Here is a 17,485-nt window from a genome sequence, read left to right as displayed (position 1 = left end):
TGTCACACCATCTGCACCCCTGTGACTAACGGTGTCCAGCATCTCTTCATGGACTCACGAGCCATCCATGCGTCTTCTCTGGAGAAATCTCTTTAAATCTTTTACCCGGGTTTTTACGAAGCCATTTGTCTTACTGTTGAGGTGTAATGTTCTTTGTGTATTCTGGATACAGTTCCTTTATCAGATGCATGTGTTGCAAACATACCTCCAGCCTGTTACTTGTCTCTTTGTTTTCTTAATGGTATTTTTGAAGCACAAATTTTTAAAATTTTGATGAGCTCAAACAGGTCAACCATCATTTTTATTTTATGGACTGTGTTTCTGGTATAATACCTAAAAAATCTTTGCCTAATCCAAGGATTGGAGGATTTTCTCATACATTATCTCCTAAGTTATATTGTTTTAGCTCTTATATTTAATCCCATGATCAATTGAGTTAACTTTTTATGGCTAGTGTAAGAATCTAAGTTCATTTTTTGGCATATGTATATCCAGTTGTTCCAGCACTGTTGGCTTAAAAGGCTATCCTTTGCCCCAATTAAATGGCTTGGAACTTTTTAAAAAAATCAATTTACCAAAAACACAAGGGCTCACTTCCCAACTCTCAATCTGTCCCGTTGACCGACATGTCTTGTGTCATATCAGTACCACACTGTCTCGACTATGGCAGCGTTATAGTAAGGTTTGCAATCGGAAGCGTGAGCCCCCAACTTTGTTGTTTTCGAAATCGCTTTAGCTATTCTGGATCTCTGAAATTCCATGCAAATGTTAGGATCATTTTGTCAGTTTCTGAAAAAAAAAATCTGCTAGGATTTTGGTAGGGACTGTGTTGATTCTACAGATTAATTCCCATGTGATCAGAATTAATCCTGAAATTTTACTCAGGCTGGTTTCACGGCCAGGCAGGAAGCCTGCCCTGGAGAACGCTCCACACGCACACGCACACGCACACGCACACGCTCTGTGGAGTGTCCTGCACATGACTTTCAGGTCAAGCTGCTGACGGGACTGTTCGCTTTATTTCCTTGCTGACTTTCTGTCATTGTTCTGTCCATTACTGAGGTGGAATACTGACGTCTCCAGCTATTATTTTTCAATTGTCTTTCCGTTTATCCCTTCAACTCTGGCAGTTTTTGTTTTAGGTATTATGAGGCTCTGTTGTCAGGTGCAAATATATTCATAATTTGTATATATTTCTGCCCAATTTATGTTTTACTCATTATAAAATGTCCTTTCTGTCTCTAGTAATGTATCTTTTTGGCCCTAAATCGATTTTGTCTGATGTTAGAAGAGCAACTCCAGATCTCTTTTGGTCACTTTGAATGATGTATCTTTTCCACCCTTTTACTTTCAACCTATTTGTGCTTTCGATCTACAGTTATGTCTTTTGTAGACAGCATATAGTTGGATCCTGCGGGGTTTCTTCCAATCTAGTCACACAAGCTCCACCTTTTTATTGGCGTGTTTAGTTCACTTACATTTAATGTGATTGGACTGTAGGATTTACATTTGCCATTTTACTATTTATTTTCTGTGTCTTGTGGTTTTGTTTCCGTGTTTGTAGTAGTTGTTGGGCCTATGATCTTTCATTACCACCTTCTTTCATGTTAAATGTATTTTTCTGGTATGTCATTTAAATGCCTTTTTGGTCTCATTTTACTATATATTTTAAAGTTATTTTCTTAGTGGCTCCTCTAGGTATTACAATATGCATTTTAATGTAATTAATACTTATTTCTAATAATATAGAGAGACTTTGTTCTGATATATCTTCCTTCCCTATTCCCCCCTTGTGCCACTGTTGTCCCACAAATGACATATTTATATACTATAAGCTCATCAGCATAGTTTGTAATTACTGTCTTATGTATTTTTTAAAAATCAGAAGAAAAAGTTTAAAAGTATGCCTATGCTGTCTTTTTTATTTACCTACGCAATTCCTAGGGCCAGTGCTGTTTATTTCTTCCTGTCGATCTGCGTTACCAAAGGCCTCCCTTTGGTTCTTCTTGTAGGTCAGGTCTGCTGGCAACAAATCCTCCGCCTCTTTGCTTTTCTGGGAATAGCTTCACGTCTCCTATCCTCAAGGCCAGTTTTGCTCGATACGGACTTCTTGGCCCACAGTCGTCGTCTTTCAGCCCTTCGAACACGACACCCCACTGCCTCCTGGCCTCCACGACTGCGCAGAACTCAGCTGCACCTGGTGTCTCATTTTCTTTGATTTTTGAAAGTTTGGTCGTGATGTGTCTAGATGTGAATCTTTGACTTTATCCTACTCAAAATGTGTTAACCTTTTTGGATGCACAGAATAACATTTTTCATCTAACAGGTGATTTTGGCATTATTTCTTCAAATACACATCTTGAAGACCACGCACGTCCATCCTTTCCCTCTGGGTGCCTGTTGTGCAAACGAGCGCTCATTTTCCTCCCTGTTTCCCTTTCTAGTCCTCAGACTGGACAATCTCTTGACCTTCCTTCAAGTTCGCTGGTTCTTTCCCTCTGCGAGCTCGGACCTAATGCAATTCTCGTTTCAGTAATTATATTTTTAATCTCTAGGATTTCTACTTGGCTCTTTTGTAAATAAATTATTTCTATCTCACATTATTGAAATTCTCTGTTTGGCGAGACACAGCTGTCATACACTGCTTCAAATCTTTAAACAGTTTCCTTTCGTTCTATAGCAGCTGATATGAAGCCTTGGCTACTAAGGCCAACCGCTGAGCCTTCTTGGGACACTGTCTGCTGTCTGTGGGCTGGTTTTCCCCCTTCATGTACGAGGCATATTTTTATATTTCTTTGCATGTCTCATAACTTTTTGGTTGCAACTGAACATTACAGGTCATATATTGGAGCAGAATCAGCCCTTCCCCCAGGATGTGCTGTTACTATGGTCTCTTTCTTCTCTCTCTCTCTTGCTGTTTACTTGATCAGTGATTTTTCTGAACTGTGTGGCCACTAAGTTCCCCGTCCCCCTTTAAAAAAAAATCTTATTTCTATTTTTAAGCCTGGAATCCCGGGGTCACCCTCAGATTAGTGTAGTTAAAGGCCAGTTACCAATGGGAAGGTTCCTTTAAGTGCCTCTGCTGTGCCCTGGCAGGTCTGGCGCAGTAGTTAGAGCGTCGGCCCGTGGACTGAAGGGTCCCGGGTTCGATTCCGGGCACGGCACGCACCTCGGTTGCAGGCTTGGCCCCGGTGGGGGCACAAGTGGGAGGTAGCCACTCGATGTGTCTCTCTCACATCGATGTTTCTTTCTCTCTCTCCCCCTTCCAGTCTCCCTAAAAAAGCAACGGGAGAAAAAAATACCCTTGGGTGAGGATTTAAAAACAAAAACAAAAACATAAGTGCCTTTGCCATTAGGGTGTTTGCAAGGAGATGAGTGTTACAGGGGATTTGCGCGTCGGCCTTATGTTCAGTTGTACTTGTGCAGGGCCTCACGGTCAGCCAGGGCGGATGACTGGGGCCCTCTCTTCCCAGGCCTCCCCTGGGCGTGTGCCCACCTTTGAGCACATGCGCAGCCGTCAGACCCCCAGGAATATGTCGGGGTTTTCAGCCTCCCCCGTGGTCCTCTAGTTTGGTCTAGTCCCTGTGACTGTCCCTGTGCGACCACAGCGTTGGGCAGCTCCAATGAGCGTAATTCCAGCATCTGTTGTTTGTGTTTTGTTTTGCTTTACCTTCACCCAAGGACCTGGGTTGATTTGAGAGGAAGACGAAGGGAGGGAAAGAAAACCATCCATCAGTTGCCTCCCGCATGCGCCTCAACCAGGAAATGAACCCACAACACTCTGGCGCACAGGACGATGCTCTGACCAACTGGCCAGCGCCAGCACCCATTGTTTTTGATGATGCCCGAGGAACGCAGCTCTTCCAGGGAGCTTCACAACCTGTCAAAATACTGACTGCGCTGGGGAGGGGGTTCTGAATGGAGCCCCCAAAGAGGCCAATCTCCTTGACTGTCTGTGGAGCCCTTGCTTTTCACGCCAGGCTCCATGGGGCTGAAGAGGGGGATGGCAGTAACCCAGGTTAAAACACCACAGGTCCCGCTGTTCTTACCAGGGTCCAGTCTTTCGTGAATAAATGCTTCTCATGGGTCCTGCCTCTTTGATTAATTTCGAGACTCTGAAATCATTGATTTGAGAGTTTTGTCAGTATTTTCATTGCTCTTGGGGAGAGTGATTCGCCATCACCTCTCCTCCACGTTGGAAGTTCCATCTGTCTTCCAGTCCTCAAGTGACCAAACCTGCCTCAGTTAATAGTAAAAAATTATTTGATGAAGAAAAATACACACTTCACTCTTCAGCACGCACTCGTACTTGAAAGCCAGACGTCTGAGCCAGGATCCTTGCTGATCTCGTCTCTAGAGGGGGGAAATATCCAGCAATAGAGCTAAGCCCTGGTAGAACAGAGAGACTGTTGAAATCAGAGGACTGATCAAGGGAGTGTCCCTGGGTCTGTCACTCATGAACCGTGATTCTGCTGAGCCAGTCAAATGGCATTTCTGTCTGAACCTCCGTTTCCTTCGCTGTCAGGTGGGCTTAACATGAGCAGCTATGCCCCAGAGGGTCATTCTAACGTCAGGTATGTGAACGGAGACAATATACATAAAAGTCACTTAGGGAAGGACCGAAAGCCACGAACCCAGTACTGACTGCTGTTACTGCCGTTGGGTTTTCTGTCTGTGACAACATTGTGTCACCTTGGACTGGGAACCACTCTTTCAGCTCCAATGGGAAGACAATTAGCACAGCTGCAAATGCCCATGTTCTCCGCCTGGACGTGATGGGCGTCTGTGAGCTGGTGAATAGTTTCTTAGGACTCCACACGCGAGAACACACTTTTGTATCAGGAAGATCACTTAGAAGTGTCCATGCTCAGCTGGCTCTCTGCCTGGAGCTCCAGGGCACAGGGCCAAGAGCCTGGCTTGAGTTACAGGGCCCTGGCCGCACTTGCAAAAACACAGTTGTCGGACAGATGTAGACAGAGCCCAGCACTGCCCTGGTCACCACTCCCCGCAAAGAGATGCTGAGCCTGGACAGTCTATCAGCAGCGGGGCTTGGTGAATGTGGCTATTGTGCTTCTGAATACCCTGCTCTGTGGCGTCACGCTCTGGTGACACTGTGGTGGCCTGCTACTGGCAGGCTCAGATATGAACATGTCTGTGACGAGCACCCGTTCCTAAGTACGGGTCAGAGGAAGAACACGCGGAGCCCAGGCCAATGCCGCACGCGGATCTGAAGCGACGACAAAGCCATCTGAGCCCTGGCCGGCGTGGCTCAGTGGTTAGAGCATCGTTCTGGGCACTGAAGGGTCACAGGTTGGATTCCCCGTCACGGGCACGTACCGGGGTTGCAGGTTCCATCCCCAGCCCCAGTCAGGTATGTGGAAGCAACCAATTGATGTTTCTCTCTTTCTCTCTCCCTCTCACTCCCTTCAAATCTCTCTTAAAAAAAAAAATCAACGGAAAAAATATCCTCCGGTAAGGATTAACAGCAGCAACAAAGAAGACAAAGCCCTCTGCTCACCTCTTTGCAGGAGGAAACAGTGTATCTACACATGATGCGGGCTCACTCATGGACACTTTATTGCCGTTCAGAGCGGCCTGCGAGCACCGGCAGCAGGTCAGGAGCGGCCCACCGTGCCGCCCGCACCCCGTCTGCACGTCAGCTCCCGCCCCTCCTGCTTCCTGCGCACAAGTGCTTCCGGCGCCGGACGGCTCTGAGTGCTGCCGCCTGTCCGAGCTCCGTGGGACTCCGCGCTCCTCCCATTCGTTCCTCTCTGCTCTGCCCCTTTTCTCTCCCTCAAAATAAAAATCCCAAACAACGCTCCACTTAAAGAGGGAACAAGCTGAGACTGTCATTTAAGGAAGAAACAGGAGGGTTGATCGGCTGAAAGCGACCCGCCAAGTTCCCTTGGAAGGACGCAGAGAATAACTGGGCTGCGGAACAGGGCTTTTGTGAGAAAGGCCCGTCATTCGAAGCGCTCTGTGCTCACGGCCAACGTAGGCACCGGGCGGCTGAGAAAGGTGCCCAGCACCTCGTGGACACCGGGGCTCCAGGGCCCTGTAAGCTGAGCCCCCGGGGCCTCCCACCGTAGGAGGAAACGGAGGACACACTGACATCACAGCGCAGGGTGACACAGTGCCCCATTACGGACGACCCGACTCAGCGTACGTGCGGAGCCGTCCTTGCTCTTCCATCCCTTCCTCACCCAGCTCCCCACTGCTGCTGCCCCAGAGGTCAGGGCAACGGGTTTCCCACATGAATGCACACACCTTCCAAGACAGAGCAGAAACTGTGCCTGTTCTAGCCTGCACCAGGCTAGCGAGACAGTGCTCACAGCGACGAACAGCGGCTGGCCGTTCACGGTGAAGGCTGGGTTCATCTAGACCGGGGGGGGGAACCTTTTCTCTGTCAAGGGCCATTGGATATTCATAACATCATTCTCGGGCCATACAAAGTTATCAACTTAAAAATTAGCTATGAAAAATGCTCCTAGATTTATTGAATTTCGAGTCCCACCTGCGGTTGCCTTGGCAGGGCCAGACCAAATGATTTCGCAGGCCATATATAGCTCGAGGGCCGAACGTCCCCTGATCTAGACACACACTAAGATATTTAAGCCAATGTCTGCACATCTGAGCCCCACGGAGGCACAGAGTCCCTGCAAGCTCGGCTCCCCGTCTCCGTGCGGAGACTCGGACGTCCCAGGAGGCACATGCGTGTGGAGAGGCTGCCGTGTACCCGGGAAGGGAGCAGTTCGAGGTCCTGCGCCAGCCAGCGGCTCCGGGCCAGGAACTGGGTGAGCTCCCCTCTGCGGAGCTTCCCTCGGGAGAGCCACGTGTAAAGCTGCCCGGCTCCCACTCCGGCGGCACTCCCGGCCCAGCGTGGCGCGTGGTGTCATTTTTACGCCTCAAGACGGTCACGCAGACGTCCCCACGCATTCAGGCCAGACCCTGATGAACTGTTTGCTTGGCTGGGTCCATTCTCCTCTGGGTCGTGTGGCAGCACGTCCACGATATTAACGTCCACAGTATTAACGACGCTGCGTGCTTGCTCGCCAGAATACAGACCCTTCCAATCATCGCTGGGAGCGGGGAGGGCCTCAGACGCGGGCGCAGGGCCAGGTTAGTAAAACTTTCCGTGAGGAAAGGCTTTTGTTGTCTCCCAGAGCAGCTTAAGCTCAGGAAAGGGGGGCTGGGGGGCTTGCGGCCCAGACTCGGGGCAGACACGCTCCTGGCCGCCTGGTCCACCTGCTTGTTGCTTTAATGACATCTAGACTTCTGGAAACCTGAGAGCTCCTGGAGGAGCTGAAAGGGCCGATTGTGGGTCGTGGCGGAGGCGGCAGGGAGGTTGAGGTGACAACAGGGGGCTTTGGCGGCAGACAAGCCCACGCCTGGGGAGCCATCGCTCCAGTGGCAAAGCTTGAAGGGGGGACTCCATTCCAGCCAAACAGGGGTGTGGGTCCCCTCACGTAAGTTCTGGAATACACTGTGTGCCTCAGAAGTGTTTAGAATATGCTTCCAGCCAGCGTATGTCGGTGGGACACATAAACAACGATCTGTGTGCATGTGCACGGGGGGGAACTGCCCACAATCCATGTGAGAAAACCAAGGATGCCCCTTCCAGAGGGGAGTGGTCACCTCATCCGGCTCTCAACTGTGGCAATCCACAGAAATCCCGTTGGAGAAATGGCTCACGTGCAGCTGTTAAGACACATTTTTAAAACTTACATTTCAAATAACGCTAGGTCCATAAAACTAATCTTTAAAAAACGTACTCCTGTGGTTCTCCCATGATCAGGAGTCTAAACTGAGAGTCAAAATATTACCAATATTGTTAAACCAAAGAGTAAATTATAATTGAAGTTCATTTGTGGGCTGGGTACCTTTGAAACAAAACCTGAGAGTAGAAACAACCCAAAACAAAGACATCCTACAACTGGCTCGGATTCCCTTTGAGGTGAGTCCTCTGGGAGGAACGATGGAATACAATTGGTTGGAGAAATCACACCACAATAAGGTGTTGCAACTGCAAAAGGTTAGGCAATCGCCATTTAGAGATGCCATGAAGTCCGTGGGGCAAGTACTGCACCAGCTGGGAGACCTGGTCCAGGTACCATCCTGGCAAAGGCGCACCTGCTGACCTAACGCCCCCTCTCCACCTAGATCAGCCCTGGGCACCGAGGTGGCTCCCGCTCCCTGCCAGGCCTGAAGCTGTGCTCCCAACACAAGCACATGAGGCGTCCTGGCGCTTTCCGGAACCTTCCTCCACCCAGAATGTGCAGGAGTGTCGACATTGTCCCCTTTGGGCGAATTAATTTTCAAACACTCCAGTTACACAGAATCTCTCGTGGGGCCAGCAGAGCATCAGATCACAGTGCAGACTCGCCGTGAACACATTACAAATGCAGCCAAGCTCAGCCCATGCCCACTGTCACTCTGACCCCCACGTCAAGGAGCCACAGTGCAAACCCACCGTAGGCACCCTAAGAACTTGGAGCGGGAGGCTGGGGCTCAGATGCCTGTGCTCACAGCACAGCCTCGTTTCAATGTCATGCCATCCGGGGTCTGACCTACATGGACCTCGCTGCTCCTACGACAGGGTGGGGTCCAGGTTAGACGAGTCAGGTTTTGCACAGGGACCTGGCCTCGAGATCCTCCCATGAGCCCTGAATTCTCGGCAGACAGTTTGCCCACCTCTGGTGAGATAGGTGCTTCTTCCTCACGGTGGCTGCACAGCTGTAAATACCCCGAGATTCCCAGAGTGAGCTGGTCTGTCTGTATTCCAAATGCCTACAGTCTCGGGGAGACCATGGCCACTCAAGATAGCAGAACACCTGATCTGCTTTCCCCACAAGATAGACAAGGTGTGGCTCCAGCTGCCAGGACAGGGTGAGGTCATCGCCTGGGTGCTTTGACCAACTCCAGTCCCTCCAGTCTGGGAGCCCCGTAGAGGGAAGCCTGACACATGTAAGGCTGCGTCCAAGAAACATGGCGCATGTGCCCCGTGGGCCTCCCTCAACCTCTGGGAACAGCTGCTCGTTGGGGATGTTGGCAGAGGCTGGTCAGCCGTCTGCACCCACCACCAGCTCTGAGGACTGAGGGGGATTTGCTCTCCTGTGGGGTGAGGTCAGAACCTCTGTAAGGGTCCCAAGGCCATCAGCGACACTTCAGCAGCTCAAGGCTACCCGTGTGGTCCTGATGACGCCGGCAGTGAAACGTCGCATATGGGGGTATGTGAAGAAGGTGCGTATTTACAGACAAGCATTTACTGCTTTCCAGGGGGGCCTCTGGCACAGCCGCCTTAACCACAATCCGGATCCTGACCCCAAAATGAACATCGCGTTGCTCTAATGGGCTAAACTGAAAAGCTTTGTTTATTACTGGCCCAGGACTACAGAGACTTAGTGGAAATGAGGCCCCCAAATGTGGCCTAGAACGGAGCAGACAGAATTTCCGTGAGCAAAGCTGCACTGGGCTGGGCCATGGACCTCTGCGTAAGGGCCCAGGACCACGTGTGTGACGTGGAGACAGGTGGGCAGACTATGTCAACAGGGGCGGGGCGTGCACAGCGGAGTGGGGCGGGGCCTCCATGGCCAGGCCAGGAGGCTGAGGACAGCCAGTGGCTCATTAGAGTTCAGGAGAGATGACCATGATCACAGAGACAGCAAGCAGAGTATTTGGGGGAAATGAAGAGCAGACGACCTGCTAGAAAGTGACCTGACTGCATAGGTGAGAGGCGTGGGGGACCTGACACAGAGGGCACAGGTGTTTTTAAAGGTGTTTTGAGGCAGGACCTCCAGGGCTAGAGCCTAGTGTCAGCTGCGGAGTGTGACAGGGAGGAGCTGGGGCCCATTGGAGGCATCAGGTGGGGCTCAGAGCCCAGAGGTGTGGTTTTCAGGCACCTGGAGCTCCACACCTGCACCCCACTAGGCTGACAGGGGCTGGGCAATCTACAGAGTCTGCACCGTGGGGGCCAGGCAGTGTGCTCAGCAAGTGTGCCAACCAACGGCTATTCCCTGGACTGAAGGACTCAGTGTGACCGTCTCACTCAGCTGTGACATCTCAACCTAGTACTCTCCTGACATCAAGTGAACCAAGTCCAGAGAGGCCCAGAGATGGGCCCAAGGCGGGGCCCCAGGCCCCTCCCACACTGGCACCTTCTTAGGGGCAGAACCAGCACCTGTGAGACCACTGACTATGGAACACTGCCTGGTCACGAGCGCACCTCCCAGGGTGGCTCTGAGCACCCTGCACATCCTAGCGAGACCGCGACTGCCCACGAGGTACCAGGGCAGTGGGACACAGGCTGGAGGGCTGCCCAGGTGTCTGCCCTCGCCCGGGAGGGATGGGGGCGGGGCAGGACCACAGAGGACAGGTGTGCGCCCTTGTCTGTTCTCTGCCAGCCTCCAACTGGACCATTCATGCCCAGGTCTGGGAAACAGCTTACACCTGGGAGATGGGAAGCGGGCTCCGCACAAACGATCCAGCATGGCCCAGGAAAGTGCTAGCAGAGCAACTCCCAGTGAGCAGATCACGGGGCCTGTGGTCACGTGTTGATCAAGGTGCGAGTCAGGACTGCCCGCTGTCACTCAGCCGCTGTCCCCAGAGAAACAGTGACTTTATAATAAATAAGCGGGAAAGCCCTGGCACGGAGAGTTCCACACCACTGTCCTGCCTGCAGGTGGGCTGAGGCACGCCCTCGCTCAGTCATCCTGAACGTGCCACATTCGGTGAGGTTTCTGCACGGAGAGCCCCGTGCCCTGCTGGGGTGCAGGAGCCCCCTATCCCGTCACCCAGCTCCTTACAAGGCTGTCACAGCACAGCTGTACTGGGTCCAACGGGCATCACTTGGCTGAGCCCCTACTCATCAACCATTCACCAAAGGAGCTCCCAAGAGGCTTGCCCTGCAGCCGGGCCCCTGCGGCCTGGAGCTCCAACAGGGCTCCGCTGGCTCTCAGCAGCATGCGCCCCTCTGGCCTGCACACCTGAGCCTTCTGAGGTTTTGGCCGGTGTCATCAGAACAGGGTTCCCTGCGAGTCGACAGCCAAGGGCACCCACCGGCTGGGTGGCCCAGGTGACGGAGCAGCGCACCCCGTCAGGCGGCTGACACTGCCCACCTGCCGTCGGGGGCCCCCCAGCGGCGGGGCGCCTGGCGGACAGACCCTCCAGGGCGCCCGAGTTCGCCAGGCCGCGGTCCGCGCACCCCTCCTCCGCGCACTCAGCGGCGCCAGGCCAGGCGCGCACCTGCGGCCGCGGGCACTTACCGTCGTCCAGGTACAGCTGGTCCAACTCCTGAGGCTCTCGCTTGACCGATACGGGAGTGGGGGCCAGACCCTGATTACTGTCCTCACGCACCTCGGGCAGCGGCAGAGGCCGGGCGGCTGCAGGCTCTTTTTCTGGAACCTTCGGCAGTTGGTGCTGCTGGTGGCCCATCCCAGGAGGGCGGGCTGGGCTGCAGGACTGCAAACAGGTCGGCTCTTGGGTACCGGGCGGCAGTGCAGACGCGGGGCTGTGGGGACAGAGCGCTGGCTGGCCCCCCGGGGGACGGCTGCTGCTCAGCTGTGGACTCACCTGTGGCTGCAGCAGGGCGGGGGGCGGCTGCTGCGGGGAGCCGGGGTGCACGCCCACAGGCCGCGGCATCTCGGCGCCGGCCAGGACCCCTCCGGCCGGCCGCTGAAGTCCGAGGGGACCGTGGCCCGGGCTGGCCATGCCCTTGCTGTAGGGGGCGGAGGACAGGTCGTGGAGCTTCGGGCTGGCGCTGGGCGGCGGCGACATCATGGCGCTCCGCTGGGGACAGGGCGGGAAGCCGGCCACGAGGCAGGACCCCGGGTCGGGCGGCAGGGCCAGCTGCTGGCCGTAGCAGGGCTTCGGGAGCGGGCTCAGGCCCTGGCCCCTTGGTCCACAGGTCAGGGCCGGCTCGTAGTCGTCGGTGGGCTCTGTTTTTATGGCTGGAACTGTGAGAAGAAAAAAAGTTAAACAAATAGGGCTGCAGATGGGTGCGATGGGGCGGCCGCGGCCGGGACGCCCCTGAAAACAAACAGCGCCTTGACTGGGCCTGCGTCTCCCGCCCGGTTCTCCCACCCAATTAAACAGCCGCGCGTGAGTCATCGGCTCCGAGCGCCGCAGCTGCTTCTAATAGCGAGCGCACTATTTTCCTTGGAGTCTCCCACAGCACTAATGTGCTATAAAAATCCATTTGCGAACTGCAGCAGAAGCTCTGGACCCGAGAGCCCGCGGATTTGTAGCAATCAAAGCGGGAATGTGCACTTGGACGGGCTACCGCGTCCGCGTCGGGCGCCGTCAGACAAGTGTCTGCAGCCGGTGCGCGGGGCCCGGTGCGCGGGGGCGGGTGCGCGGGGCCCGGTGCGCGGGGGCCCGGTGCGCGGGGGCGGGTGCGCGGGGCCGGTGCGCGGGGGCGGGTGCGCGGGGCCCGGTGCGCGGGGGCCCGGTGCGCGGGGGCGGGTGCGCGGGGCCGGTGCGCGGGGGCGGGTGCGCGGGGCCGGTGCGCGGGGCCCGGTGCGCGGGGGCCGGTGCGCCGAGGCGGGTGCGCGGCGGCGGAGGAAGTCGGCGAAACCAGACCGCAGAGGTGCGTGGCGGGGGCTGCGGAGAGGAGCCGGCAGCACCAGACACGCGAGACGCGGCCTCGCCTCCGCCTCTCGGTTTCCACGGGGAACGCGGCCTCCCGCCCCTCGGTTTCCACGGGGAACGCGGCCTCCCCGCCCCTCGGTTCCCGCTCCTGCGGGACGGCGGTGAAGCGCTGCCCCAGGCGGGTGCGTCCGCCCCTCACCAGAAAGCCGACCGGGGCTGGGACGGGGATGAAGGTGGGCCGGGCAGAGGCTCCCGAAGCCCGGGACCTGCAGGAGGTGCGCGGGAAGACGCACAGGTGTCTTGGGGTCTCTGCTGGGCTCCGACCCGACCCCAGGCCACTCCTGCCCCCGATCGCCGCCTGTGTCCTGTTCTCTCGTCGGCTTCGTGCCTCTTGCGCCCATTTCCAGAGGCCTCTAGGTGGTCGGAGGTGATTCCGAGTGGCGATCGCTCACACGTTCACAGCGGTGCCCTGCGCCTCAGCGACTGCAGCGTGGCGCGGAACTGCCCTCGGACCCTCCAGTCGCACCTCCTCTCCCGCGCCCTGGCGAGGGCACGCCCCTGCTCCTGCCCACAGGCAGCCTGTGCCTCCTCCAGTGGATGACCGTGTACCTAGTCTCGAGACAAGGCGTTTAAGGGAGGTCTTGACCCAGCAGGTGTGCCCTCTGCTCTGCCCTGCGGCCATGTGCCCGTGTGCATGCCCGTTGGTCCCACAGCAGCTGGGTGGAGACCTTGGCTCAGGAGCTGCCCAGTGTGCCCTGGGACAGGCGTCCGGCTTGCTGGCTGGGCTCCTCCTCCCACTTGAAGGAAACAGACTAAACGGTGAGGACGGTTCCAGGCCAGTGACTCCCTGAGGAACCTCCAAGGCCGAGCTTTCAGGTCCTGGGGATTCACCACAGCTCTCATCTCTCATCCACGGTTAAGGTGTCCCCCCGTACACAGACTAGGTGCATGGACTAGAGCCCATGGGTCCTGGCGGGTGTGGACAGTGGAAGGCAGGGAGGAAACACGGGGTCACAGGAGTCAGGAGACCTCCACCCAGCATCACCGACAGCGGTGCTCGTAGCGGGGGAGGGCTGTCCTTAGTTTCAGGCAAGCACCGCTGGTCAGGCCCAGGCTACCGTCGTCCAGAGAAGACTCTCACTGGCTGCAGAAGGGACAAGAAGGAGCTGGCCGTTCTCGGGGGTAAACTGTGATTCTGTGTTGATCACATCGGTGATATGCCCGCAGGTCCCAGTATGGCCAGTGGTTGTGAGTCCTGGGAGGAACACGCAGCCTCCAAGGGCGAGAGTGTGTCTGGAAGAGCCGTCACTCCCTTAATGAGGTTGTGAAGGTTTCCCACTGATGGGGTGGCCCAGGCCCCCGGGGGTGACATGCACACGCTTAGGCACCCAGGGGCTGGCCTACCCGAGGCTCCACGTGACTGTGGGCCCTGCGTCTATGAGCATGTGCAAGACTCATGGCTTTGTCAGGTCGCGCCTTAGAAAGCACCCGCCCCAGGATCTCTCCCTTAACTTCCTAATCAGCACCCCAGTGACGGGGTCCTGCTGGCAGGCACCCCCAGTGGGGGGTCTCCTGCCTCTGCTGGGCCCGAGCTCCCTCATGCCGCCTGATGCAACTTCCCTGCCACGCGTCCCATGTCCACAGAACAGGCAGGGGACAGGCAAGACCCAGGGCTGCCAAGACCGCGATGACGTCCTCCCAGCTAATAGAAAACAGCTGGAGCTGCTGGCTTCCCACTGAGTCAAACGTCTGAAAGCAGCCTCGCTCCTACACCTTGAAGGGCTGAGCTGTGGGCGGATGGCCTCTCCTGAGCAGCTCCGTTCCCGAAGCTCCAAGCCAGCCAGCCTCACCCTCAGGACAGTCCCCGTGTCCACATCTGTGGGTCAGGGTGCAGGGTCCAGGCACTGCCCCAACCAGAATCTCCCTCCTGTTCCCAGAACACTGTTCCCAGAGACCTGCCCCCAGGAGGCCACAGTGTCGTTTATGACTTGTTAAAGCGCCCAAGGCCCCGGCACTGACTCCCACATCAGCCTGCTCCCAGGGGCTCCTTCTGGGAAAGTCCCATGACAGTGGTTGGGGGCCCCTGCTTATCCCCACCCAAGCCACCCCGTGAGGGTAGGTCACAGGAAACTAAACGCCCACCAACAGCTTCCACAACTGCCCTCTGGCCAGCCCTCCAGGACTCCCCGGGGACCCCGCTGAGCTGGGCTTTCCCTCTCAGATGTCCCTCCCTGCATCTGCAGCCCAGGCCACTCTACACCCAGGAGGTAGCCTCATCTTCGCTGACAACATGCTCGCCTTTACCCCATGGCTGGGTCCAGAGGGCCCAACACGTGGTCATCGAGGCAGCACCCCTTTGGGAATAAACTCATGGGCAGGTAACAGAGGTGGTCCCCACCTTGCCTGCTCTGGGGACTCCGGACACCCGCAGGGACAGGACAGGGACACCCTGATGACTCAGCATGTGGCAGGGGGCTCCGGGACAGACGGCCTGACCGCAGGCTCCGAGACAGACGGGCCAGACGCTCCCTGCCAGCCAGCCCGGCGCGTGTGATAACTCAGAAAATGTAAACACGACCCTCCAGGGACGAAGCCGCAGCCCACGCTGCTCCTGTGGCTTCTACAGCAGCTCAAAGGCACGAACACGCCGCGTCTAATTGCATCTCTCGTGTGGGCTTCGGAGGAAATGAACACCTCGCCGCGAGCCAGAGCCACCTCGGCCGCCTCCTGCTTCCCATTAGGAGCGCGCGCGGGGGCCTCGCGGGGCGCCCGTCTCGCTGCCGGCGGGCGGGGCTCGTCCACGCCGCGAGCAGTTTCCTCCCGGGACCGAGACTCCTGTGACGCAACGTCTGCTGACCTCACCGCGCCCGCTCGCCCGGCCCGAGGCGCGGTAACCGGAGGCCGCGCCCCAGCGCGCAAGGAGCGCAGCTGACCGGGGCTCCTCTGACCCACGCTGGCGACGTGGGGGGCGGTCAGCGCGACCCTCAGGGCCCCTGGGCTCCCTGCTGCTTGGCCCAGCTCGCCCTCTGCGGACACCGCGCCCGCGGGTCTGGCCCTGAAGCCGCCACGCCCGTCCTAGGGCTGCGCCCCGCTGCCCTGAGGGACCCCGGGGTTTCTGTCCCAGGAGCACTGATACCAGCCCCCGCCCCCTGAGCCATGGGGGGCACTGTCCCGGCGATGAGGCCTGTGTCTCGGGAGCCAGTCCGGAAGGGTCCCCTCACACCTCCCCAGGCCCCCACTAGCCCACAGGGCAGTTTTGGAGATGAATGTAGACGACGCCAACGGGCCAGGCTCTCCCCTGGGACCCCACCCCCACTCCACCCACAGCCCCCACAATAGCAGTCTGAGGGCCAAACCGCATTCCAGAACATTCTGGTCTTGCTGAGAGAAATTCCTAGTCTGGCCAGTGGGCTCCTTTCCCCATGGGGCAGTGAGGGTGGGGGGGTGGGAGGGGCCTTTTGAGGAGGTAACCCCACCCCTGTCCTGTGACCAAAGCTGGGTGTGAGCCATGGACCCAGGCTCCAGGCCAGGACCCCCTGGCCCCCAGACTGGGCCCCTGCTGTGTGTCCTCAGAAGTCAGTGCCCCTGATCCTTCGAGTCTCGGTCGCCCCATCACCCCTCACGCACCCGTTGGAAACCTCTTGGAACTCTCCCTGGAGACTGAGCTGACAAGCCTGGGCGCCAGGATGCTGATGAGTAGCTAATCTCTACCCTGCCTGTCACCCGGGGTTCAGTGCCTTGCAAACAGCTCTCATTGGCTGTTTTGATCGATGACAGAACAGGGGCGGGTGGTGGGCTGAGCTGACAGTGACTGGGTCCCAGGCAGTGACAAGGTCCAGATGCAAAATCGAATTTGGTCCCAACTTGGCCTCGGACCCCAGGCATCTACTCGAATAAAACGACAATGGGCAGGCCCCTCCCTGGAGGTCCCGGGCAACATGCTGATTCCTGCCCAGCAGGAGGTCCAGACCATCTACAGCCTGTGGGCCACCACACAGAACACGTTTTCTCTCCTTCGCTGCCAAATGCTGAGCACACTGACTCCCCGAGGCCGCAGGGGGACTCGCAGAGCAGTGTGAGGATGCCATCGGGGTCCCTCACACCTGCCCAATTTGTGGCTCCAGCTCCACGTGGCCCAGAACCAAGCACGGGAAGCCAGTGTCCTGCCCTGTCTCTGAGCCGGCCCTGTCCCTCACTCAAGGCAACACTGATAATCCCACCCTGAGTCTGGGTTTGGGCCCATCCTCTCTAACCCAGGAGTGGTGAAAGGCCTGAGGTGTGAAGACAGCTGTTCTCTCCCTTTGTAATGGAAACATTTGGAGACCAGGCCTCCTGAGCATCCCCGTCTCCTGGATCCAACAGTGTTATTCAGAAAACTATGCTAGACTTTAAGTAGATGCAGAATGCAGCCCACTGTGTGAGTTCCCAGAGGTCAGATTTTGCTGACATGTGCAGCCCCTGTCCCGGTGCAGCCTCTGGTCCTCAGCACAGCCCCATCCCCAGTGCAGCCCCATCTCCGGTGCAGCCTCTTGTCCCTGGTGCAGGCTCATCCCCCGTGTTTGGGCCTTGGACAGAATTGTGTCCCCAAATCCATGGGTCGAGGCCCTAACCCCCAGTATCACTGTATTTTAAGATGGGCCTTTAGGGGGTAATTTAGATTAAACGGGTCCTAAGCAGGGGTCCTGGTCTGACAGGGCTGTGGCCTTAACGGGAAGAGATCTTGCTCTGTCCCCCTGTTTCATGATCCCACAGGGGAGAGGTGACGTCTGCAGCCTGTTAGGCGGTGCTCACTGGTCCCCACCCTGTAGCACCGACCCCTGGACCTCGGGCCTCCAGGACTGTGGGCGGTGGCTGTGGCCTGTGGCCTGTGTGACACCAGCCTGATCCCATTAGCTACCGA

The 17,485-nt window shown here is 56.7% G+C and overlaps 1 protein-coding gene across 6 annotated transcripts in view; it reads right to left on the bottom strand.

Moving 5' to 3' along the window:
- The window catches only part of NFATC1 (nuclear factor of activated T cells 1), a 93,152-nt gene that overhangs the window by 19,761 nt on the left and 55,906 nt on the right, over positions 1-17,485 (bottom strand). For 2 of the 6 annotated variants that reach the window (XM_081149841.1, XM_081149840.1), the window contains exon 9: positions 11,262-11,951. The exons of 2 other annotated variants lie outside the window; for them this stretch is intronic. In XM_081149841.1, the coding sequence (XP_081005967.1) occupies positions 11,262-11,951 (690 nt within the window). The remainder of the gene's footprint in view (positions 1-11,261; positions 11,952-17,485) is intronic. 2 more of the 6 variants (XM_081149843.1, XM_081149842.1) reach the window with 1 other exon arrangement.

This window comes from Miniopterus schreibersii (genome assembly GCF_964146895.1).
Source record: "Miniopterus schreibersii genome assembly, chromosome: 10".
NCBI classification, from domain to species: Eukaryota; Metazoa; Chordata; class Mammalia; order Chiroptera; family Miniopteridae; genus Miniopterus; species Miniopterus schreibersii.
The sequence above is the reverse complement of the archived record's forward strand: the minus strand, read 5'-3'. Positions and strand labels throughout refer to the sequence as shown.